The 26,598-nt window shown below is 34.8% G+C and overlaps 2 protein-coding genes across 3 annotated transcripts; both read right to left on the bottom strand.

Moving 5' to 3' along the window:
• Positions 1–258: 258 nt before the first annotated feature.
• On the bottom strand, positions 259–1,518 carry LOC7490214 (uncharacterized). Its single transcript, XM_002310530.4, has one exon. The coding sequence runs from the start codon at positions 1,007–1,009 to the stop codon at positions 428–430; it is 582 nt and encodes a 193-aa protein (XP_002310566.1). The 5' UTR covers positions 1,010–1,518; the 3' UTR covers positions 259–427.
• Positions 1,519–3,526: 2,008 nt separating this feature from the next.
• LOC18100943 (ABC transporter D family member 1) lies at positions 3,527–24,715 on the bottom strand. Of its 2 annotated transcripts, XM_006380359.3 has the most exons (25): positions 24,375–24,713; positions 23,256–23,526; positions 21,407–21,631; positions 20,818–21,015; positions 20,208–20,662; positions 19,895–20,030; positions 19,725–19,803; positions 19,342–19,580; positions 18,903–19,207; positions 18,706–18,817; positions 18,467–18,604; positions 15,967–16,066; positions 15,777–15,885; positions 10,393–10,483; positions 9,996–10,120; positions 9,727–9,876; positions 9,477–9,549; positions 7,236–7,416; positions 7,013–7,171; positions 6,028–6,189; positions 5,689–5,925; positions 4,695–4,855; positions 4,544–4,596; positions 4,375–4,453; positions 3,527–4,116 (listed from the first exon to the last, which is right to left on the bottom strand). In XM_006380359.3, the coding sequence occupies exons 1-25, from the start codon at positions 24,434–24,436 to the stop codon at positions 4,030–4,032; spliced, it is 3,987 nt and encodes a 1,328-aa protein (XP_006380421.3). In that variant the 5' UTR covers positions 24,437–24,713; the 3' UTR covers positions 3,527–4,029. The 2 variants fall into 2 exon arrangements, with proteins under 2 accessions (XP_006380421.3, XP_024461106.2); XM_024605338.2 differs by lacking the exons at positions 3,527–4,116; positions 4,375–4,453; positions 4,544–4,596; positions 4,695–4,855 and having other exon boundaries at positions 5,817–5,958; positions 24,375–24,715.
• Positions 24,716–26,598: the final 1,883 nt, after the last annotated feature.

The raw sequence follows: 26,598 nt of genomic DNA, 5'->3' as shown, positions 1-26,598 counted from the left end.
TGATAATTTCATTAGTTGGTTCATTGAGTGGATGCAAAGAATAAAGTTCTTTTCAGGACATTTCCAGATCAGATGATGTTCGTTGATGGAATTTTATTTTATTTTTTTCTCATCGGATCGCTTCATGTTCTGACGGGTATCAATATTGCTTCAGAAATTAGTTTTGACGGGTATTAAATTGCATAATATTTAAGTTTTTTTAATTGAATTCGAGTTCAAGATTTAAGGAGTTGGAAATTGCTTGGCTCGTGGAAGTGCTTTGGAAAACAAACCCCTGTTTTGAAGAGTCCAATAAATTAATTTCAATCTTGATCGTGCATATACACACTCATGACTAGTTGACTACCTTTACAAAATTTCCACACGTCAAAAAGAAATCTTCAGATCAAAGTAGCAAGTGGGTACTTCATTCGCCAATCCTCGGTGTTTATAGTGCTTCCAGAGCAGCCACTAGGACAAAAATATCATAATCTTCGCATCTGCACCCACTATCCTTGCAACAACCACATTCATCCCACCTCTTCAACCTCCCATTTCTCCTTTTCTTCTCCTGCATCTCTGCCATTGCTGGAACTCTAACTCTCATGGCTATTTGCACTGCAGGAGGCTTGACATCATCAGGAACACTGCCCTTCTTTGGGATCATCGTAACCCACCTTTCCATTTCTAGCTTTGGTGACTCGACAACTGTTTTCCATGGAACCTCAGCTCTGCCTAGGAGTTGTGACCCTCCTATTTTACCAAGGATTGGATTTGTGCTTCTCCATCTGAGCTCGAACACTACAGTTTGTTGCTTGAGGTTGTTGATGGAGTCTTCAGTGCCTGAACACTCCAATGAGAAGGACTCGTTCCAAAAGAGGTTGGCCTTTGCGGAAATTTCTCGGCTGTTCAGTTGGATTCTTTTGCTGTTTCCTGTAGAGAGATAATATCTAACAAAAAGGCTCCCATGGGACTTGAATTCTACGTTCTTTGCCTGCAGAATTTCTATTTCACAGCTAAGACAAGTCATGATGAGACCTTGAGTACGTAGCAGCTAGCACCCGTGTAGAGAGAGAGAGATAGAAAGACTGGTTTTCTTGAGAAGAGAAGCTCTTGGTTTGTTTGGTGAAGACAGCTATGGATTGTGGAGTTGTATATATAGATGCATGCAAGGCCAAGGATATTGGTGGGAAGCTGCTTCTATCTACAAAAAAAAAAAAATGCAAGTTGTGGAGAAAATCACCCACAGAATCTTAGTAGCATTGCAAGGGAAATTTAATAATACCATGAAATAAAGAGGGAATCAAATGAGATAGTGGGGGAGATTTTATTTTACTAAAATAAGCTTTTTATGCTGGATATCTTAATTTTACTCTTTCAAGTTGCCAACAGTATTGGGTGTCGACAGTACGTAGTTTTTGCGATACATGAGAATGGAGAAACCTTGGGGGGTTCAAGATTCTGAATGATTCGCATGGGAATCGTTTTGATCCTTCTTTTTTGTTTAGAATTAAAGTATTGCTATTCAAATCTAAGTTTGTCGTATCTAAACTTCTTAGGCCACAAACACCCTTCCCGAATTCTAATCCAAATTTCCATTTCAAGTGAAGAATTTTGATTCCTAGTTGTTATATAAGATAACAAATTGAAAAATATAATAAATGATAAATTAAAATTAAATAATTAATTTAAAATAAATAACTTTTTTATACAAGGATCAAAAATAAAAATTATAGATTAAAAGAATAATGATGAAAGTTAAAATAATAATAACAAAAAGAATCAACCTGTAATTTCCAGTTAAGAAAAAAGAGAAAAAAAATAAGAAATTACTTTATTGTTGTCGACACGCGCCTCATTAATAAAAAGAGGATATGGTGGCACTTCCCGTGCCACTGTAGAAGAGCATCTTATGCTTTTAAGAGGAGCCACAAGTGCACCTCCCGCTCGCAAGAGTATGCACTGCTCACGCAAACAACATTTTCAATTTAATTAATATTTAATTTTTGTTAAAAGATCAAAACGTCCTTTATTTTTATCAACCTGGTAATCATAAAAAGACTCATGTATGCATGACCTAGATTTTTTTTTATTTCATAGGTTTGTATTTTAAAAATTAAAAGATAAAAATATCCCTCTTAGCTAGTTTTAAAAATTCTAACTTGGAGGGTAAGTAGATCATTTTACTGTGCTAAAAAAATTAAAAAGATAGTTATACCCTTATATATTACCAGTTTTAAAATTCTGACTTGGAAGATAAATAGACCATTTTACTGTGTTAAAAAATTGAAAATACATTTATATTTCCAATTAATTCTTTAATAACTAATAATCCGTATAAAAAGATTAAAATACTCTATGGGTCTTTAAGGAAAAGCAAAAATATAATTACAAAAATTATGTGTATAGTAAAAATCTTTTTTTTATTATAATGTTTTCTTGTCCTCTTTTCTTTCTTGGATTGCTATGTATTTTATCCTTCTACCGCACATAAGTGTTCATTTTCAGCTATGAAAAAAAAAAACTACTAGGAATTTAGCACAACATTTTAAATCATCAAATCACAAGCTTCTTCTTCTTCTCTTGGATTACACTGACATTTACAAGTTATCTTTAATGCAAAATTAAGCAAACTATGCACAAAAAAGGAAGTATCAAGATTTATCAACACATCAACAACAGTGTCGTTTTAACTAGGGGGTGGATTTTGGACCATTGAGACAAATTATACTTATCAAGAGAATTGCTTTCTTAACACTTGTTAGCGATCTTGAACCTATGAACAAAATCTTCTATCAAGCCAATCAGATAAGCAGACAGCAAAGTGATGCCACTTTACAACTCAGAAGGTCCACTGAAAAAGATTGCATCTCTTGGAGATCCTCAGAGGATACCCACTTTATCTCCATTACTGTCAAGAACCCTGAATTCTTCTCTTTACCCTATCTAAATAACATTAAACAACGTTCGATTCAGTGACGAACAAGATTCCTTTGTGATTAACACCTTAGCATCACAACCATGCCTTGAGCTTATTTATTGCCAACCCGATCAAAAAATAAGAAGAAAGAATCCCCATGTGATGTTTATCGGCTCAGTAATTCCGTGGCTGATAATAACTCTAGACTACCGCACGCTTAGTGCCTAATGATCCTCGTGACTATTATTTTATCACATGGATAAGCAAGTATGAATATGATAGTTTTGGCTACTTGTCAACATTACTCGCTAAATTGTACTCCCTTCTGTTTCTCTGCAAATCTTGGGGAGTAAAAGATCCTCCCTGTTATCTGATCTGATGAGGGAAATGGCCTTTGTCGTCTGGTCCAAATGTCAAAATAACCACTCTGACAATGTCCACAAATCTTGTCGGAGAACAATAACACCTTTCTCCCTCTCCATGGCAATTAATTTTTTTAAATATATTTTTTAAAAAATTACTTTAATATCAGTACACGCTTAAAATATACTAAAAAAATTAATTCGAAATTTTAAATTTTTCAAACACCGCTTGCCTTATAGTAGAAGTGAGGAACTGCGAAGAAAATTTAGGGACGACAGGAGGAGGGTATATTCTTTTCCTGCGATTTTATTCATGGGGCCAACTTTAATAATTTATGCATTCAATTCTTACAGCATAAGCGGGCAACGAATTTTCAAATAATAGCCCGAAAAAAATAACTTAGTAAAAAAAAAAAAAAGTCAGCCTGTACATAAAGATTTCTCTATTCTACTACATGATTTCAGATTTGATTTCTTGCAGTTTCTGCAATAACCTTGTGTGCTTGGCTTCTCTTTCAGGCCGCTCCTGTTGCTTTCAGCAAAAAAAAAAAAAAATACAGTTGTTGTATATGATTAGGAGAAACAAATCTCCATGGCATCTCCTCTTTGCGGGATTCATAATTTTGTGTAAAAATGATCACGACTTGAGATACATGACAAATAATTAACTCCGCTGAATGGCCTAATGACTTTCTTCCTCCACACCATTTATGAGATCTGAGAAGTCTTGCATGCTCCAGATACTTAATGTCAGATGCTAGTGTCAACTCATTGCTTAATTGCACGAAGCTCCCACTGGCCCTCACCATCAATAAGCCGTAATTCCAGGGAATGGAATGGTATTAGAGCAGGACGCTGTGATATATGAGAGAATAATCAGTGAAGGGAAAGCAGTAAAATCTAGTTCTAAAACAATACAGTGACGGTAGCCTCTTTTTGCGGCTGAGACAGGTCATATTGAAGGATACTATTGTCGTCAGATTAACCAAGATATTCGACCCTGATTGGGTGCAACTGATAATTTGCAAAAGAAAAGGAAGAAGAAAGAAACTGCGCTCGAGCAGATCAATTATACAGTAAATAATTACAATCAATTATCGAAGAGCCACTTACTTGAGAGGATGTAACAAATGTGATGCCCATATCCTTGGCAAGTCTATAAAGTTGTTCCTCAACATCAACACTTGTTGCACTGCCACCAAAAGACAAAAAAAAAAAGATATTATGAGGTAACTGGTAATACTTCTTTAAAGGTTAACAAATGTAAAGTTTGATGACATACTTTGTGCACTCATCAAGGATGGCAAATTTAGGCTTGTGAAAGAATAGACGAGCCTAGAAAAAAAAAATTGAACAGTTGAAGATCCAAGAGAAAATCTTGTGAAATCTTATTCAAACAAATTAAATTTGAACTGCTTGATTAACTTCCTCACCATGCCTAATCTCTGCTGTTCTCCAAGAGAGAGGGTGTCCTCCCAATTCATATTCGCATCCCAGCCACCTTCTCTCTCCAAGAGATAATTTAGCCGAACATTCTCCAGAATATTTTTCAAACGTGTATCCAGAATATTTGTCATTTCAGTGGATTGCATACCTGAAATTTTGCCCAATTATAATCCCCAGGGCAAACAATTGATTAACAAGTCAAAACTCTAGAAAATTGAAATGACTGTTAATTTTTTACAATGGACCATGAATGGAGTCAGAACTCTTTCAGCGGTAAATCTATTAAAAAAACCAGTAGAAAACCTAAATCCTTCCATTCAACTTTCATCACAGTCTAGATGTCCTCAGATGAGTATAGCAGGGAGCCATAGAGAAACAAAGAGCTATATATCAATATCTCCAAAATTCTACACATAATTTTTTGGTGCAAGGACCAAATAATAGCTTTATTTCCTATGCATGATTATTCTCAATTCAGGATAGCTTAAAGATGTATTCCTCTCAATCTTTTAAGCAAATTTATCAACGTGTCAAAAAACCACCAGTCTGGAACAAGTAAGATGTCATACTTTGCTTAAGTTTACTCTGATGCATGTTTTCAGGATTAGCCAGGAACAACCAAAATAGAAAAAAAGACAGCCAAAAAAAAAAATCTTACATTTTTAATAAAAAGGCCTTTCTTTTAACTATTTCTAGTAAACTGCCAAAAGTTGATATTGCTGTGTTTTTTTTCCCATTCTTTGGGAATATTAATAAAATTTGGTTAAACCTTTCACTAATATTGGATAGTTAAAACCAAGACAAACAAAGTGTACCCACGTATACTCCTACATAATGCTATAACATCTACCAGTCATCCATGAAATGGAATCAATGGGTTGGAGAACAGATGCAATGCAGTATATTCAACTTTATACAGGAGTTATGAAAATAGAAACTAGAAATTGAAACCAGGAAATTCAATTTGTGCAAGTATGCTACCTTTTTCAGACAACTTTAGAGTCATGACTTCTGCTTCATCATGAGAGAGAGGATATATGATTTGATCTCTCAGTGTTCCCAAGCATGTATATGGTCGTTGAGGAACATAGAAGATACCACAACCTGATCCAGTCTCTTTACTAATATGTTGTAATGGTTTAGCGAGTCTTCCACTCACAATGGGCCAAAGACCTCTGAGGACTCTGAAAACAGAACTTTTCCCACTCCCATTCGGACCTTAATAGTTTGACATGAATATCAGGTGTAACACTGAAATAACAATAGCCTGTTTGATAATATAACAGGATAACAAGATGCATAAGAAATCACTTCACTAACCAGTGAGAAGCAAGCTTTTTCCTTGCCCTATGTCAAATGTCAACTGCCTCGCCAACAATTTCTGCGCTGGAGTAATGATATCAACCTCCATAAAGGAAATGGCATCTTTTGAGTAAAGTTCACTGTTCTTAGATGGAGATAATTTACCATTCAAAGAATCCCCTGGACATGCAAAATCTTTATAAGGAAACTTCATTAGAGTAAATGTAGAACTTCTAGGAAATAGAACCAAACAATAACCTCACAGTAATGGACTCTCAGCACTAGTAATAGTTATTTACAGAATCTAGAGAGAGAAAGGCTTAGTATAACAAGAACCAGCATATTGGAAGAACTCCCAAACAAAAAAGAGAGATCGATCCAAATGCTGTCCAATGAGACATTGCATTTTACAAACAAATCCTAGCTCAATCATACAGTATCCAGATTTCTGCTTTGAAAACACTCCACAGAACTTTGATTTGCTGAACTCTCTGTGGGATTGCATTGAAGAATAAATTATCTCAAACAGGTTTGTTCCTCTCCTCAAGATTTAGGCTTCTAGCTTGCTACCATTGGCAATTGCTGCCGGCAATTATAACCAACAATAATTCTAACAGAAATTACTATTTATTGACCACCATATAGATAGGAACGAATACGCTCCATGCAGACTCTGGCAAGGAAGATCCTTCTAGATTGGAATGTATCATTCACTAGAATATCACTTGATAAGCACAAAACTATACATCTAAAAGATATAGGGCAGATGTCCAAAACTTTACTAAAATTCCTGAAGATAGATAAGCTAGCAAATATTGATGGCTGCCATTGCAACACTTGTAGTGTGGCTGCCATTGCGACACTTGTAGAGTGTGCTTACATGAGCCTGTTGAAGCTATCACTAAATTTTAGTTTCTTCTGTTAAAAAGCAACCATTTTTACCCCCCACCCCACTCAAAGGCACAGGAAATAGTAGTATAGATTGTTACAAAAAGACATGTACCAGACTGTGCAGAATCCAGAAGCTCTTCAAGTTCAAAAATTCTATTTATACTGCCAGAAAGCTCAGCAAACTTCTTATGCAATTCAAGGATGTCTCCAAAGGCTAAAAAGCTTTGAGAGACAACAGATGCTAAGTACCGCAGCGCATGTGCCAGGTCACCTGAAAAAAATAACCAATATGAGAGAATGAGAGAGATGCAACTTAAGTATCATACTAATCTCACCTTGAGTTGAGGACATCGCTCGGTCTCCATTGTTTTCCACAGCATACAACAAGCTCAAACCCCAAGTTACATTATTTGGGAGTTGCTTCGTCACAAAATCATCTAGTATGCCATATGACCATTTCTTTTTCAAAAGTAACATGGAATGGTCAAGGAGTTCCCTGAATCTTGACTCAATCATCTGCAATTGAACAAAGTGTGAACCATATGAATTACATCGGACAAAAAAAATATAACGAGTGAAGGACATGCCACACTGCATTACAACAAAAAAAGCTATGCAATAAAAAAATGCAATGTATTTGAAAGACAAGACAAATTTACAATAAAAAATCAACTTCTCTAGATCAAAAGATAAGGAACAGAGACCAATGGCACCATTTTAACATGCATAATACAAATGGTAAATTAGCAGCTACCTCCATGAAGAGTTTCGAAGCTTCAACATTTTTATCACCCTTCATCTTTACGAGGAAAAAAAGACTGGGTAAGGGTGTTAGACACATACCACGTGTGATGCATGCTTGATCAATTTATTTTTTTTAAGTTTTCCTTGTATTTAAAAGATCATACACGAGTATCAATTTCCATTTGAGATATTGAACATATCCAACTAGTTTTCTAAGAAAAAGAACTGAGGTGATACCACCCAAATACAAAGATAAATTTTTTTAAAGAATTGCCCGTATGCCAAAAGTATATATTGCTACTCCAATAATCAACTGAAGAGAAAGGATTTCTCTTCCCCCCTCAATGTTGCTCTATCACAATCCTTCCAAATAAAAATAGTTAATTCAATACTCTCTCTTCTTCACCCCTCAATTGACCCGACACCCATAGCAGTGAATCGGTCCTACAACTTACAAAATTTTGACAATATCTATTAAGAAATAAAAAAGAAAAAGGAGACTGAAAAGGTTCTGACACCAACTAGCCACTCAAATTTCAGTAACTGCAAATTTAAGTCTATTTTCCATATAAAATCACCTTGTAAAAGTAGATTTCAAGAAACTAGTGGACACTTAACACAAGCAGGATTACAATCAATAATATGTTGATCAGACTTTGTAATGTTGCAATGTGTCAAAAACGATATCAGGGACACTGCTATATTAACAGGCATCAGCAAATAAACTAGGAAAAGTACAAGCAAGTTCACTTTTGAGAGAGAAAAAATGACGAGCACATCCGATCATTTTTTTCCAAGACCTAAAATGTTCCACTTTCAAGCTTTTTTTCCAAATGAGTGTACTTTTATTTCCTATAACACCCTACAATACTTTTAAAAACTAGTTGTTTGACATTTCTAGAAATCTTTATGACATGGCATGTAATTTTTTGCTAGTAAAGTATTTTCAGCTAAAAATAATTGTTTAAAATATAGTAGCTATGCTATGATATTTACAAATATGATGTGATTAAAGCCTCATGTATTATGATGTGATGGTCATATAATTTTATTCTTGCTATGATTCTTTTAAAATATAAAAGGTTTAGGGCACCTCCTTATAATAATGATCATCAACATTTTCATCTTTTCAAAAAAAAAAATTACAAATATGTTCACCAAGATCTGCAATAATGATTCGATTTAACAAAACTTGCGTTACAGTTATTAAACTAGTTTATAATTAAAAACTTCAAAAAAAATCTCATAATAGTTTCTTGGGCCAAACAAAGAAAAGAAAAGAAAAACCACTTGAATGAGTTTTTTTACAAATATATAAAAAGGATTTTATAGTTAGAATAATAAAATATAAACTTCATTGGAAAAGCAATTATAAAGGTAAACTTATTGGTCTTTAAAAAATATACTAGAACTTTTTGGTCTTTTAATTCATAAAAACTAACCTTCCCGTACTTATTCCCGCTAGAATAATGTGCACATTTTATTTGTCCCATGACAATGATTCAAGAAGCAGCTAAGCAAAAGATAAACATCCATACTAAATAGTTTGAATAATATTCATCTGTCTTGGATCAACCATGCCTCCAAAATCATGAGGCGGAATTTACCAGAAAACAAGGATTAATTCCCCTTTGCGAATTGAATCCAAAATAAAAGGTGTCGTTATTCTATCTATGGTCATAGACTCTGATGACTTGAACCACTCTCAATTTATAGTGCATCGTGCATATCAAAAAAATACCAAAGCCCAAAACATTTAGCAATATCAGCTAGAGCACCAATTGGCATTTAAACATATGAAATGGTACACTAGCAAAATACAAGCAGCTTACATCTTTTTCTCGTTTGCCACCACCAAAGAAAGCAACAGACTCAGCATGCGTGCGCAGTCTCTCATGCATGAACCTAAAAGTTTCATTGACAACGTAAGGACTCACAAAAAAATGCAGCACAAATCATAATTGTCCTTATTATCATCCATATTCCAGTACACTTTTTTTTTCCTTTTTGGAGAGGATGGACATGTAAAAAAAACAAACAACAAGATCAAATGTGCAAAGCAGAAACTAGATCTGAGATTACCTAAAGGTTCCTTCGAATTGTTGCTCTTGACTTGCAAGATCACCAAAATCAGGAGTAACAGCCCTCAAAAAACCCAAACCAAGCAACATATAAGTATACAATATGGCAACTCCCCTCTGACCTGTTAAGAGCTTCATTCTCCAGGTGAACCTTACAAATTGAGCAATGGAATTATTATTTTAGAGAGGGAAAGGGGGTGTTCAAGAGTTTATGGAAAGGAGAAACTAAAAATAAACCAAACAAGGACTAAAGTTGACACAAGTACTCACCACAGGATATCTACTGATGGCTTTACCATTCCAGTTACCAGTCCAGACAAGTCCGTTGTTAACTTTTCCAGATCATGAGTTATTCTCTGATCTGCATCAATATTTTTTCTAGACATGTTGAAGACCTACAAGAAATATATTTGACATGAATTATAACCATATTAGATGCAACAAACAGAACACGAGAAATACATAGAGAGCTTCAAGAATGGAAAACCATTTTGAAGAACTTGTTTAAGTGAGAAAATTGCAGCATGTAACTAACATAAACAAAATGTTACAGATAGCTAATTATACAAGAATTTGACTTGTTCTCCAATGTGTTCTGAGCACACAAGCTCAGCACACTTCTGCTTTCAAATAAGAGGCCAACAAGGAACTGATACCAGTAGATTACCTTGTAAAACGTATTGTTTCTCAAGTAGTTCTTTAGTAGATGCTGAGTCAAACGAATCCTCCATCCAAGGGCCAGCAGGGTTTTCAAGTGTCTGTGGAATAACAGATAATTTACAACGAGTTTAGATTACACTACTAAGTGTGCACCAAAAAGATAGCATAAGTTTGAATGCGAACCTGAGGACCATCACACCTTAGCAAACCCAATAACATCAAAATATGAAACTTTCAGCCATGAATTTGGGATGAAAGATTAAAGAAAAACATAAGTGCTTCGTAAACCACCCCTAAGTTGATTTCTTTCCCTTCTAGAAAGAGGGATACAAGACAAGGACTTCCCAGAAGATCACCCATCCTAGCTCTTGTCCAAGCACATTTTGTCAGTCAGATATGAGCTAGCATTGTTTAAGGCCATATTAATTATAGGATTCTAATTGTATGCTACTTATATAGTCCTATATATGGTTTCCATATTTAGCTAAGTTGGAGCTGGAAATCAGCCTTGTAATTAGGGATGCATCATGCTATTTGATTCTATATAATGGAAGGAACTATCTATTGAGAGACATTCAGACAAAACCCATTGTTTATGTCATGGTATCAGAGCCTAAACATTCAAATTAAGGCTGTCTCATTCTGTAGTTATTGTCAAGAGGGTTAGAATTGTTGAGTGTTCGCTAGGAGGGTGGTTTGGGGTCATTCTATTGATCTCTTTTGGCTGTCGACAAATTTTGTAGCCTCTTTTAGTTGTCGATGGAATCTTAGAAGGTGTTGTCGTCAGTATTTGGTGTCAAAGTGGTTGGGGCTTTTTCAGGTTGTTATCTACCAGGTCTGAATTTAATTTTATTATGGTGATTTGTTGTTGTTTTGGTGATTTGGGCTTGCTAACTGCTGTTTAATTACTAGACTTTGGACTTGTTATTTTTTGATATCATGACCACTAGTAATTCAAAGTCCTTTGGGGTGAAATTCACGAGTACGAATTATTCTGCTGAGAATTCCAATTTTGTTTATTTGTTATGGGGAAAGAGCTATGGGGCCACATAGATTGAAGTGATCCGACTCCGATTGAGGATTCGAAGTTGGCTCAGTGGAAGATCAAAGATGCCAAAATCATGACCTGGATAATGTTAGCCTCTATTGACCCTCTAATTGTTCTAAATCTTAGGCCGTATAAGACTGCTAAGAGTATGTGAGAATATCTTAAGTCTATAATCAGAACAACACAACCTGACGATTTCAATTAGAGTATGAAATTGCAAATTATACTCAAGGAGATCTCTCCATTCAGGAGTATTTTATTGGGTTTCAGGTCTTATGGGAAGAATTCGCTGATATAATTTATACAAAGGCACCTGATGGTTCTCTGGCTGCAGCTTAGGAGGTTCACGAGCAGAGTAAGAGAGATTAGTTTTTGATGAAATTGCTACCCGAGCTCGAGGCTGCTCGGTCTAATTTGATGAATCATGATCCCTCTCTTTCTTTAGATACGTGCTTTGGGGAGTTACTTCAAGAAAAGCAACGTCTTGTTACATAGGCTACCTTCCAGCAAGACAAATTACCAACTAATATCGATGTCTCTGCTGCTCAAGTGAAATGGAAAGGTAAAGACATGCGAAAAGTTCAATGTTATAGTTGCGAGGAATATGGACATGTTGCTACCCACTTTGTGAAGAAGTATTGTCTGCAAGAAGCCAAGACATATTATTAGAGACTAACCTATCCATCCTCAAAATCATCAGGCTAATGCCTATCAGGCTACAATTGGTTCTTCATCTTTAGTTGCTGGTGATTCATCTTTCCTTACTCCTGAAATGGTCTAGCGGATGATTATTTCTGCTTTTTCAACCTTGGGGCTTCAAGGTAACAGTTTCCTACTATTAAAATCTTAGCTTGTTGATTTTGGTGCATCTAATCATATGACTAATTCTGCTAACACTCTTCATAACATTCAGCCATATACAGGATCACACTCTTCACAATATTCAGCCATATACAGGATCATTACGATTGCTAATGGTAGTCAATTACCTATTCATGATGTTGGAGATGTTAATTCCTTTGTTTGAGATGTATTTGTATCTCCTGAACTTTCCACTAGTCTTATATCAGTAGGCCAATTGGTTAATGACAACTGTGATGCTTTGTTTTCTTGTTATTGTTGTCTTGTGCAATATCAGGTGTCGGGGAAGATACTCGCGAAGGGGTCTAAAGTTAGACGATTGTTTTTTCTACACTTTTCCATTCCTTTAGTTATTTTTATGGCTTGTACTATTGTAAACCATAAAAGTGAAATATGGCACAAACATTTAGGTCACCCTAACCCTGTTTTCTCAACTCACTTAATAAACTCTGGTTTGTTGGGCAATAAAGATCAATTTTCATCTTATATTTCTCTTGAATGTGCTACATGCAAATTAGATAAGAGCAAGTCTCTTTCCTTTCCTTCTCATAGTACTCATGCTGAAAAATGTTTTGATTTGGTTCATAGTGACTAGTGGGGTATTTCTCAATTTATATCTCATGCGCATTATAAATACTTTGTTACATTCATCGACGATTACAACAAACATACCTGGATTTATTTTTTTTGTTCTAAATCTGAGGTATTTTCTATCTTTCAACTATATGTTGCTTATTGAACTCAATTTTCTTCAGGTATTAAAGTGTTAAGGTATCATTCAAGTGAGGAATACATGTCTCGTGAATTTCATGAGTTTCTTAAACCAAAAGGCATTGTCTCCCAACATTCTTGTCCCTATACATCTCAACAAAATGGTATTGTTGAACGTAAGAATCGTCATAAGCTAGATGTTGCATATACATTATTGCTTGAATCATTTGTTCCTCTTGAATTCTAGGTTGAAGCCTTATCCATGGCAGTCCATCTTGACATGCATACCTTTGGTTGTGTTTGTTTTGTTCATTTGTCTTCTCATGAACGCAATAAATTGTCTGCTCAATTTGTTAGATGTGCTTTTATGGGTTATATATATCTCACGAAGGTTACGTTTGCTATGATCCATGCTCTAATAGATTTCATAAATCTCATCATGTTGTTTTCTTTGAAAATCAATATTTATTTCCCACTCATGTTGCATATGTCCCTGATATACATGTTTTTCCATACTTTGATGACTCGCCTTCCACTCCTGAACGATTTAATCTTGGATTTGTGTATAAATGACGACACCCAACTTTGCCTTTTCTTGAGCCCGACCTGCCATCTAAGCCTATTCACACGATGTCTTCCATGACTAAGCTGGATTCTAGCTCTATTCCTCGTTGTTCTACTAGATTCTCTCGTCCTCCTGATCGGTATGGATTTTCTCATATATTCCAATTTCTGCATGTTATTCTGAAGTAGACAAGCATGAATATTGGTTGGAGGCCATGGTAGACAAGCTTTGCGCTCTTAAAGATAATCATACCTGGGATGTTGTTCTTTGCCCAATGACTATTAAAGCTATTGGTTGTAAGTGGGTTTACTCGATCAAACTCCGTTTTGATGGGACTTTAAATCGATATAAAGCACGGTTGGTTGCTCTTGGAAACAAATAGGAATGTAGGGTAGACTATAAGAAGACTTTCGCTCTAGTCACTAAGAAGACTACATTACGGACTGTTATTTTGATTGCTGCTTCATAAGGTTGGCCACTTCATCAAATGGATGTCAAAAACGTCTTTCTCCATGGTGATCTTAAAGAGAAATTTTGCATGACACTACCTCCTGGTCTGCTCTCCAACTCTTCCTCGAATGTTTGTAAGTAGAAGCGCTTTATATGGATTTAAACAAGCCCCTCAAGCCTGGTTTGACAAATTTCGAGCCACCTAGCTTTAGTTTTCTTTTCAGCAAAGCAAACATGACTCTTCCTTGTTTCTTTATAAGACATCTACAAGTATTGTTCTTCTCCTTGTCTATCTTAATGATATTGTTATTACTGGGACGGATTTCATCTTGATCACCCATCTCTAGCAACATCTTGAAGACTCATTTCATATGAAGTATCTTGGTTCGTTTACATACTTCTTAGGGTTGAAGGTTCACACTAATCCCTCTGGTATATTCTTGAATCAACATAAATATACGCAAGATTTGATTACTTTGGCAGGTCTTCAAGATACTTCCTCTGTGGATACTTCTTTGTAGGTTAACGTGAAATATAGTCATGAGGAAGGCGACCTCCCTCCTGATCCTACCGTGTTTCGCCAACTAGTTGGGAGCCTGAATTACTTGACGATCACACGACTTCATATCTCTTTTGAGATTCAACAGATTAGTCAGTTTATGCATTCTCCACGTCATCTACATTTAGTTGCTCTCATATCATTTGATATCTCAGAAGCTCGCCTAGTTGTGGGTTGTTCTTTCCTGTCGATACTCCTCTTCGCCTCATTGCATTTAGTGATGTTGATTGAGATGGATGTCCTAATACTCGTCACTCTATTACTGGATGGTGCATGTTTCTTGGCGACTCCTTGATCTCTTGGAAGAGTAAGAAGCAAGCACGCATGTCCAAATCCTCTGTAGAATCTGAATATCGTGCTATGTTCGCTGCTTGTTCTAAGATTGTTTGGCTACGTTGTCTGTTAGCTGAGTTTGGCTTCTCTCAGCTCAACCCCACTCCTCTTCATGGAAACAACACGGATGTCATTCGGATTGCAGTCAATCTTGTTTTTCAGGAGCATGCGAAGCATTTTGAAGTGGACTATCATTCTATTCAGGAAGTCATGGATACTCAAATCATCACTCCTCTGCATGTTTCCACTGATCTTCAACTTGCAAACATACTTACCAAGGCTATGACCCGACAACACCATCATTTTCTAGTTGGCAAATTGATGCTTCTTGATCGACCAACATCAATTTGAGAGGGGGTGTAAGTCAAATATGGGCTGGCATTATTTAAGCCATATTAATTATAGGATTCTAATTGTATGCTAATTATATAGTTGTATGTATGGTTTTCATATTTAGCTAGGTTGGAGCTAGAAATCAGCCTTGTAATTAGGGATGTATTATGCTATTTGGTTCTATAAAATGGAAGGAACTCTTTATTGAGAGTCATTCAGACAAATTGTTTCTGTCACAAGCAAAGGAAAAACATATTAGACAGGCATTCAACTTTACTGTTTTGACTCTCTGTCCAGTAATTACAAGGGAAGCCCCTCATACTGACCATGCTGACAAGAGTGATGCACAAACTACTATGAAGTGTAAAGTTTTGCTTCCATGTGACACTGACAAAATTAGAATAACAACCAAAGACTTGCAAAATGCGAGGATCAAATAGTCTAAAAAAATCTAAAAGGCAGCACTCATAGTATAAGATCAATGGGTCTGGTTTGAGTTTCTAAGCAAGTTAATTAAGCACCAGCAGGTACCTCAATGAAGGTGCAATAAAAGAAGAAGCAGCACTTTGAAGAACACTGACGCCTATTAATTGAACAAAAGATGCTCTGTCCTGCTCCAAAACAAGCTTTACAGTTGTACCTGTGAAAATCAATGCATTCAATAACAATAATGTTATCCCACAGAACACTAAATGCATAAAACCAAAGTGTATATTAGTACCATTCAATGAGGCGATCCGATCTGACACAAATGTTCTTGAGACAACAAGGAAAGCAACTGCCAATAGGTGTGCCCCTTGTTTGTCAAGTATAGATGGTACCTGAAACATAGGTAATAAAAAGATCTGTAAGAAATGAAGAGGTTGAGAAAAAAACAGAGGCCAGATACTGAAATTTTTATGAAACACCTTAGATCCACTGCAGGTCATACAAAAATAACAGTGTAGACCAGCAGATGGTCTATGTAAGTGTTGCAGTTGATGGTAATTCTTAGTCCTAGAAACATTCAGGTATCAATCGTTATGCAGGGCAGGGGGAGGAAAACATTACAAAAACAAAAATTATAGCAGAAGAATGGCTAAAATAAGGTTTAGTGCTCCATAAAGCAATCTGAAAAGTACAATTTCACAGAGAAAAGCAGACAGGGATTCACTTACCTATGCAATATTAAAAACCCAAATCTTCTCTTCAACTTATCAAAACCAGTGTTCTACCTCACATACAGTTTAGCATAGCAGAACGTGAAAACACAAGTTTTAAGACAAATCTAAAACAGTCAGAATGCCAGCTGCAGCTTTGCACTAAGCATTCACATGGGCCACCAGCAAAATTGGTTACTGGTGACACATAAGGGGAACATGTCAGCTAAAATCAATTATAAAAAAGAATAGAAGCAAGGGGACATTTCAAGCATATTGGCACATAAAAATCCAGTAACCTTCTCCAGGAAAAGGAGACCATAAAGACTTCTGTATCACCAAGTGAAATTGAGAACATGGAACTTATTGAAGTTCGTACTTAAATTGAAATTAACCACATTTCAATTTGTGGGATACTGAGAGGCATGTGAGAAAGAAATTTAATCACTTGAATCATTTCAATAAACAACTCAAAAATGCTACAATTTGAACCAAAATTATGAGCCAACAAAGAATTAGTTGGAAGTAAAAGAGCAAAGCAAAAGGAATAAAATGTCATGCAAGGCAGAAGCGAGAAGAATGATAAACAAGAAGAATCACCTCAAAAGCACTCTAGAAGGCCCATCTCTAAAGTGATAATCAATTTCAAAATTCTCCATTTACTGGTAATGGGTGTTCCAAAAATAAAATATTAATACAAACACAACAAGAGCCCTAATCAAATACAAAATAAACTAATACTTTTGATCACCATAAACGATTTGAATTTTAAGTTATATTATTTTTAAAATCATCACTTTATTTAATTTATTTTTTCAAATTAATTTTGAATTTTTAAAGGACATGTGGCAATATCCAGTTAAGGTAATGACATAAGTTAACACCATTTGTAATGGTTACAGCTGTAAGGACTAAGCAATGACAAAATTAATTCAGTAAGAGGTTGATATTAGTGCAAATAAAAGTAGGGGGTCCAAATTAGTACAAAATTAATATTGGAGGGACCTATGCATCTTCGAACCAAACTAAATTGTGATTGTTTCTCTGCCCCTCAAAAATCCTCAAATCCCGCCCAACATCACATGATTCCCCGAAGCCCCTGATTTTTTGACACACCATGGATGTTATGAGTGGGTATTATAAGGGGGTGTCACTTTATCATGAAACTATTATTAAATGTGATGAACTAAATGCTTGATCTAGTGAGAAAATTTATATATTATACTACTAATGAAATGTTTGACATAACTAATGCTAATTTAATATATCAATGTCAACATCTAATAATATAACAAATAAATAATTAAATTATCACAAACACATACTAAGAACGATTCATATAAATAATGTAAGATTTCAAATTTGTAACTGCAATTTAAACAACGAGGAACTCAAAGTAACTTGATTTGTGGTATAAATGCATTATCATGCTGCTATTAAGTTTTTTATCTACATTGTCTCCCACTTCAAACTGATATGCTTTGGATTAAATATATAAAAAAAAGATATTTAGGATCTCATTGAAAATTGTCGGACAATATAGTGTAACATATGAAAAATGTTTAGAATTTATTCGCACATTTTAGTTCAAATGCTGAAATGGATCACTAAAATTGAAAATTAGAAATATACTTAACTCACTTATGAGAGTTGAGAAACAAAATCACCATAACAAAAAAGGAAAGGATTTGAAGGTGAGAGACTAAATTATCTATAAATAAAGCTTTGGGATTAAATTGTAATTATATCTCTAAATAGACACATGATTGCTTACCACCGACTAAAGCTTTCAGGGGCTTAATGGAAACCAAAAGAGAACATTTAGAGTCAAATAGAACTTTTGAATAACTGAATTGATCATTCAAGGACTACATTGTTGAAATATCTAAAGCTAAGAGAACAAAATGAATTTTGCCCAAAAAGGGACATGTGGCAAATGACAAGCCACCCAAGGCACTCTTCTATTTTTATGACTCTATGGATAGATGTTGCAAGACAAGTTTGCAATGGCAATAACTAAATTAGCAAATCCTCAAGTCATCAGTGCTTATCATTAGCACCTGTAATTTTGAATGGACTCACCAGTATTTTAAACATGGCAGCTACTCTCAGAGGCAATACCCTTGGAGCCCTTTGAAGTGGTGGAACGATGGGCAATGGAAGATTATGATCTACGCTGGGTGATGCTGCTATAACCTCGGAGATATACAAGTGTGCGACCTAGATAATTGCTGCTAATGAGTTCTACATAGAGTAAAATAAATCCAATGGAACACTACAGATCCATGTTCACAGCAAAAATATGAAAACATTAATGAGACCTTATCACTTGTAGAAAATGCTTTTTGGACTACCATAGCATCGTTTTTGCGATCTGTCTCACAAGCCCCTGTGATATCATTCCTAGCTTCAGTCAGGGCTGGGGAGTCCTTCCTGTAGTTCAAAGGGTTTTAACGAACATATGTATGCTTCAGGTGAACATGCAATCAAAGAAGATTTACCAACTTGAAGTACTAACCCTTTGTAATTAACATGCCAGCCTCCTTCTCCATCCAAGGACAAAACCACATCATGAAATGCAACTAGAGCTGGACGATGAGATATGGTTATGCAAGATGTTCCCGTTGCTTGTACTTTAGCACAAAAACGTTCCTCCATGTCAGTAGTCACAGCACTAGTGCACTCATCAAGAATTGCAAATTTAGGCTTATGGTAGAACAGCCTGGCCATCCCCAACCTTTGTTGCTCCCCCAATGACAGTTCCTCGCCCCAGTTAACCTCTTTCTCAGGTGGATAACGATCTAATAGATACTCAAGGTCGACCTAGAATATTAACACAGAAAGATCAATTATGCATGGAGCGTTTATAAGATTTCAATACAGCTACAGAATTGTTAAAAATATTGATCATGAAAGCAGATTTTGGGAGAAAAAGAGGGAGGGAATTAGATAATTACATTTTTTAACAGCTCCACCATTCCACTATGGGTCAGTGGTTCAATTTCTTGGTCTGCGGTAAGAGGATAAATTAATTGATCACGGAGTGTGCCTACCGCTGTATATGGCCTTTGTGGAACATAGAAGATCTCCTTATTAAGATCAGAACCAACACCTGGTTTCACAATATGGCCAGAAACCAATGGCCATAAGCCACCTAGAACTCGAAAAAGTGAGCTCTTCCCACTGCCATTTGGACCTTTAAGAGAAATGACAGTATATTTTATATGGCAGCAAAACAATGAACAAATGAGAACAATGATTGAAGGGCAAGGAAATAGAATATAAATATTAATGAAAAGATGTTGCAGGATTGAATTCTCTTTCAAGTTCAAAAGGATACCCGTAATCAACAGATTCGATCCTGATTCAACTTTAAGAGTCAAATCTTGAACCAAAACATTTCCACTTGGGGTGACAACCTGGAAAGCACTTTTACTATTAGAACATGGAATATCTCTTGATATAGAATGGAAGTGTCTATAATTACCACGATCAAGAAATTCCAAGTACCTTGACACCAGAAAACTCAACATAATCAGCTTCACTGAAGTAGTTCTTACTTCCACTTCTTTGCAGAGATGATTTATCATCATTGCTCAGCTCTCTTGATATCGATATTAATTCATGAATGCGGTCAGCATAACCACTGTAATAAAGCACGCATAAAGTCATCATTGTAGACATAATGCTTGAAGCTTTTGCAGGGGAAGTAGAGAAAGAATTTCTTCAAACAGAAAAAAGAAAAAGAAAAACGAAGAAATTATAATATTAAAATAAAAAAGAAAGGCCTCATTTTAGTCCATAACCATAGTGTTTGATATACCTGAGTCGATTAAGTCGTCTTGAACTTGTAGAAAGAGTTCCCAGGGACTGGAATAGAGATATTATAACACTGGTATGATATCTTAAATTACTCAACATTTCTGCCCTTCCCAAAGTTGAAGAGTCGGGTCTAAGTTGGCCAGAAAAGAAGGGCTCAATAATCAAAATAACAGCAACAGTAGCACCAAGATACTTAAACAAAAAGTCTTGAATCATTCCAAACCACCACTGGTCATGCAGGACAGTGCTCATGTGTCTAATCAGGGTCTCAAACTTCTGCTGAATATGAAATTCTTCTCTGCGTTCTCCACCATAAAATGCTATGCTTTCTGCATGGGTCCTCAAACGTGAATGAAGTTGCCTATATTCACCTTCTAACTGCTGTTCTTTAGACATCAGCTTCCCAAAAGCAGGAGTGAAGTTTTTAATCAAGGTTCCTGCTCCCAATATATAGGCCTGGACATCACGTGTCAAATGGAAAAGTATAAGACAGCAATCTTATTAACCTGAGAAGGTAATCAACAGCCATTCAAGAAAATATGTCTTCATGAAATCTATAATGCCATAAACTCCTATCTAAATATAACAAAAAAAAAAGGTCAAATAATTACCACCATCCAAAACAAATACTTAGGGCTAGTATATGAACACAAACGCCATGTATAGAGCACACCATCGGCAACTGCTGTCAAATCATCCAGGACAAGTTCACTCAACTCTGAACAGAACCTTGGTACATCACTTGCAATTCTTTGTTCAGGGTTAGTAATCCGACCATCGACATGTGATATTTTATAATATGCCATGTTCTGAAACCCAAAGGAAAGCTTAATAAACAACTGAGAAAGCAATGTTCAAAGACTGAGAAAAGTTCAAAATATATTCATTAGGCAGCATCTCATCAAAGATTGCCTTTGCCCACATCAAAGAGTACATTACAAGCTGCATTCTGAATTGATCAATAGATTTCAGAAGATCCATGTTTGATCCTAAATTGCAAGTGCCATCATGATTTAACAAAACAGGATTTCAGACAGTAAAGCATCTAGATATTTAGTACTGCAAAGTCAAAACATGAATGATAGAACTGCCTGGGAGCAGCTTTCACAGCAACTGGAAAAGGAGACAGACTATAGCAAAAAGAAATAATCATACATGCCAGAGAAAAAGTTATCCTACCCTAAAAGGCGACCACTTTACCTCAAAATAATGCGCATGGATAAGTTTTGTCAGTATTTTTCTGAAACAGAGACTTAAGGTCCCAGTTACATACTTCGAAGTAGAATGCATGGTGGATAGAAGGAAACACAGTAAGATATTTTCAGATATCAGACGGAAAAATAATGGTACACGTCGGAGAAAAGCAGCACGGAATAGAAAGCCCTGCACTTTCGCTAATCTGTTGCTCAAAGTAGTTTTCAAGACCTGCACAAAGGATGAAAACACATATTTACTTAGCCTTCATTCGTGAAAAGAAACGCAAGCAAAACTGAATGGGTGGTAAAATGTGCATTTAGGGAAAGGGGGCACTTTAATTAATCAATAAATAATCTACACTAAATGAACCAACCAAAGATCCATTGCACCCATTATCAGAAATTAATCAAGTAAAGACACTTGAAAGTAAAAGTCTTCTTTTCTTTTCCAATGTTTAGCCAAAAAGTACAAGAATGAATGAAAACGTCTGTGATGCAAATCAAGGATAGTCTACTGAGCCCACGGACCAAATTGCATCAAATAATGCTTGATGTACAAATTAGTTGTAAAGTTTAGACAAGGAACAAAAGGCATAAATATGGAACACTTAACAATGATTCCTCTCTTAATAAAAGCCATCACAGTTTTCATTCTCCTTTTCTCATTCAACAATAAGTAGCACTTTTGTTGTTCTTTTTTTTTTTAATTTCGTTGTTGAATACTGGGTAGTTAGTTGCGATTTGGGAGTCAGCATGAAGATGATCTTTAAGTCAAATGCGAATACAGCACCAGTTTTTACTATGATGACAAGCTTGAAAGACCTTCACAGTGATACAAAAACATTATTTTCCCTAAAAGAACAGCTCTGAGAAATTTAACATCAAAGCAGGGAGGGGGGGGCAACTCCTGAGTGGAAAACAATGTGTAATCTACCTCTTCACATTATTTAGTTAGAATTGATGACACCCTGTAACTGCAAGCAGACCACGGTGACACCAGAGTGCACCAAACATACAGAGTATGTCATAAATCATAGTTCTATCATGTGTTACAATTAGTATTATGTTGTTTCATAAATCCTTGTTCTCGACTAAGAGCATCCAAAAATCCAACATCTTACAAGGACATTTATCAGGAATATTTCCACATAAAGAAGGTAAAAAGTTGTTCTGATGATTCTATAAATGAAATAAATCAAGTTTGTGCCATTACCAACAGATTTAAAGAAAATAACCCCTCTTCATCTAAATAAAGACATCGGGAAATGTTTCATATCAACAGGAAACAGACCAGATGCACCAGTTTGCTACTAAAATCACTTTCTATATTCATTTGTAACACCAGGTCAATTTTTTTTCCCTTTAACCTAGCATCATTTCTAATGAGTAAGATAGTGATACTATATACCAGTAACAATTAGGTGAGCATGCATTTAATACAGCGCTGTTTCAATGCTTCAAATCATATTATTGTACACAAGTAAGCTACATTTTAAACTTCTTAAAAAATTTTGTTGCATGTGATGAACTGGAATAAAGTTTGAGTGAGTATAAAATACAAAAAGTAAATCAGTGGTATATACACCATGAACCTACAAGAAATCCACACAGTTATACTACTGTCTGATTGAGATTTAGCAGAAGATGATCGCAAATTTGAGACTAATAAAGGGAGGAGGGGGAACAAAAAAACTTAAAAAGATATGTAATGGATTTAATTGTGCAAGTATCGGACAGGATAGATTCACACATGATAAACAATCAAGAAATAAAATTCACAAAAAGGAAAGCTCAGACGAGTAGGAAATTAAAAAAATAAATCATATTTGAGTAAGCAGAGAAGAAAAACTTACTGCTATGGCAATCATAGCCAATAGGTCCTTGGCACCCATTTTACCCATTCGAGACAGAAGAACTGCAGCTAAAACTTGCAATGACTTTAAACCTCTTTTCTTTTGTGTATTTTTTTTGTCATTAGTAACCAGCTTGTTTGATATCTTTTTATCATCTTTGGGACCATTGGAATGAAGGAAAGAATCAGATTTCTTAGAGCTAATCCGTGACTGCACATACGCAGCGGTCCCACCAGCAGCCAAGACACCAGCTGCAAGCAGTAGAGATTTCCTGCATCAACAACAAAGTTTTATATGAATGTAGTTTCATCGCTATGGAAGTTCTTTTGTAAATGCATCAAGAGCAATGGCATTTTATAAACTGGTTTAAACGGATTTATGATTCTTCTGACCAACTTTCTTCTATATTATTTTATCTTATCTTTTACGCGGGCAATTTCACACACCAGCTGATTTTTTTATTTTTTTTCATTTGATGGGTAAACCTGTAAGAAACTAACAATCAAGTAAGGAAAAGTTACCAGCTGGTAAGAAAGCAAACAACACGTTAAGTCCATTGACAACATATAAAATATACAATTTATGATGTTTAAGAACCTCCTTCCTATAAACCCAAAAAAAAATCCAAAAGGCCAAAAAGTATAAATCTTTAAATGAAAGTCCTAGAGAATACACTCTTTAATTTCATTTCTTTAAACAAAAACCAAAATAACGATGTGTCTGATCCAAAATTTAACACATTCAGACTGCCAAAGATTTCGAGTGTAATGAATAACAGACAATGGCACCCATTAAGCACATCCTTCTATTCACTTTCAAACTTCTCAATAAATAAAATAGTAATTGAGTAATATCTAAATAAGCATCAGAAATGTAACATCTTCCTCAATTTAAAATTTTTTTTTAAAAAAAAAAGAACCGTTTTTCGATCACTGTTTTTCACAAATAAAAAAAAGAAGCCGAAATAATGCAATAAGTGCTTATTAAAAAATTCCCTCCAAACAGGATGAAACAGAAACTTGTAGGTTCTATTTGATTAGCTAAATTAAGCTAATAATACTGCTGGTTGAGAATAATAACTTCAATAAATTATTCAAGAATGTGAATAAAAATCAGTACCTTCTGTTGGCCAAGAGACCACGACCACGCTCGGTTAATTGCAAAAGTTGAAGAGAAGTCATGACTGAGAATCAGTCAGTCAAGCAGCAGCAATAGCAGCTGAAGAAGTATCGCTACTATTCCCACGAATCATTCATCTGTTTGCTCTTCTGTTTAAATCAATTTGCTGTTGTTGTTGTTGATCGAAAATGAAAACCTAGAATTTTGATTTGTTTTCAGCAACCAGCATATTAAAAAAATGGAGGAAGAAGAAGAGGGGACGGAAGAGCAGTCCTACCAAGTAGGGGGGAGAGAGAGAGAGACTGGGACAAAATGGAGGATGAGTGAACGAGTGATGAGTCCTTCCCGGGAATTAATCTTATATTTTATTAATTATTACACTCTTCCTTCTGACTTGCAGCCACATTTTTTTCTTACCTTCAGGTTTGTTTTTCGCTTCGACCCGTTTAAAATATTTTTTGAATTATTTTTTTATTTAAATTAATGTTTTTTAAAATATTTTTTTAACAATTCTAATCAGTTACTAACAAAAAAAATATATATTTTAATACTACATTACTGTGCATTTAGACACCGTTTGACATTGCGTTTGTAATTGTGTTTCATCAAATTTTGAAATTTTTTTTTTTTGCTAAAATTGAGTACGGTTTGTACTTTTTGGATCGTTTTGATGTGCTGATGTCAAAAATAATTTTTAAAAAATAAAAAAACATTATTGGCATGTATTTCGACACGAAAAACTATTTGAAAAGTACCCACAACTACACTGCCAAACACGCTTTTAGTTTGTTTCATGACTTTCTTCTTCGTATGTTCCCAATCATTTCTTTTTTTAAAATTAAAAATTATATAATTTAATTCTTTATTATTTTATTTTTCTACACTGTTCAAATCATTAAATTAATAATTAATAATAAAATCATTAGTGGTTATGTTTTGTAAGGAGAATCCAAATCCAAAAGGATAATTTAAATTAAGAATAATTATAAAAATTCTTCTGTAATTTGATTTGAATTTTATTTTTTCAATATACTTTCATAAATTACATTTTTATTTTATAATTTTAATATTCAATAACAATTTACATCTTAACATTGCATATTATTTAAAAAATTTTTAATCTAGGATGTAAATTTATAAAAGTATAAAAAGAAATTGAAATTCAGATAAATTACGAGAGAGATTTTATAATTATCTTTATAAATTATTGTATTTATAAAGAAAAAGATATGATAAGGCAAATCCAAAATAATAATATGTGAGGTAAATTATAGTTTTCAAACTAAATCCGGGATTATCAAATGAAGTTAAATGATAATATATATATATATATATATATATATATATAAAAGAAGCTATGAATTGAGCAATGGATTCCCTCTCGTGATGCTTTGTAGAGGATTGGAAATTATATGAAACAAAAAAGAATAAAAGGAATTCTTTTAGTATTTTTAGTCAGATTTTTGTCTATATACTATATTTTATTAAAGAATCAAAATATTTCATTCTTTGTTATTACCCACAAATTTTTTTTACTGTACTCCCCTTCCTAGCAAATAGTGGTAAAGATTATTATTAAACTTCTACATGTGAGACAATAGGATGAGGAATTTGGACCGTTAAAAATAAAAGGATAAATTAAGAGAAAGGCTCGGAACTCGATTGACTGTGAAGAAAACGTGGCCTATATTCTTAATATTTTACTGGGTTTTTCATGACTGTGCCAACCACGAAGGGTGTAAATTAAACAATAATGTCAATTTTAATTGTTTGAGCTATTAAAGAAACGTGTCCCGATTGTCTACGATGGACAAGAATCGTTAGTTTTGATAATATGATGCTGTAACTTGTATGTATGTGCATAACATATTTGCTTGTGTGTGACTATTGTGCATTTGAAGCACTTAACTGCTCAGGTTCTAAATTTATTTTTATAGATTATCAGTTTGAGTTCTACAAATTTTGGGTCCATTGGAGACTTACATACAGGGGCGGAGACAAGGGGTGCTGGCAGGGTCCCGGCTCCTGTAAAGAAATTTTTTTTCCAGCTTCTCCCTTGATAATATTTATATTTTTAGCCTTAATAATAAAACAACTAACATTTTAGTCCCTTTTAATTTTATTTTCTGGTTCCGTCTCTGCTTATATAATCGTTAATTTCAGGGTTTGTAAAATTAATTGAGTGCGTACAGGATAACCAAATTAATCTAAAAAAATATTATAC

Source organism: Populus trichocarpa, chromosome 7, assembly GCF_000002775.5.
Source record: "Populus trichocarpa isolate Nisqually-1 chromosome 7, P.trichocarpa_v4.1, whole genome shotgun sequence".
NCBI lineage: Eukaryota > Viridiplantae > Streptophyta > Magnoliopsida > Malpighiales > Salicaceae > Populus > Populus trichocarpa.
Note: the sequence above shows the minus strand (reverse complement) of the source record. Positions and strands in the feature narration are given on the sequence as shown.

Coding starts and splice junctions, on each gene's coding strand:
- LOC18100943 (XM_006380359.3), bottom strand. CDS start 24,436: ATGACTTCTCTTCAACTTTTGCAATTAACCGAGCGTGGTCGTGGTCTC. Junction 10,484..15,776: donor TTTATTGCACCTTCATTGAG/GTACCTGCTGGT, acceptor GTTATTCCACAG/ACACTTGAAAACCCTGCTGG. Junction 10,121..10,392: donor GAAACAATACGTTTTACAAG/GTAATCTACTGG, acceptor TATTTCTTGTAG/GTCTTCAACATGTCTAGAAA.
- LOC7490214 (XM_002310530.4), bottom strand. CDS start 1,009: ATGACTTGTCTTAGCTGTGAAATAGAAATTCTGCAGGCAAAGAACGTA.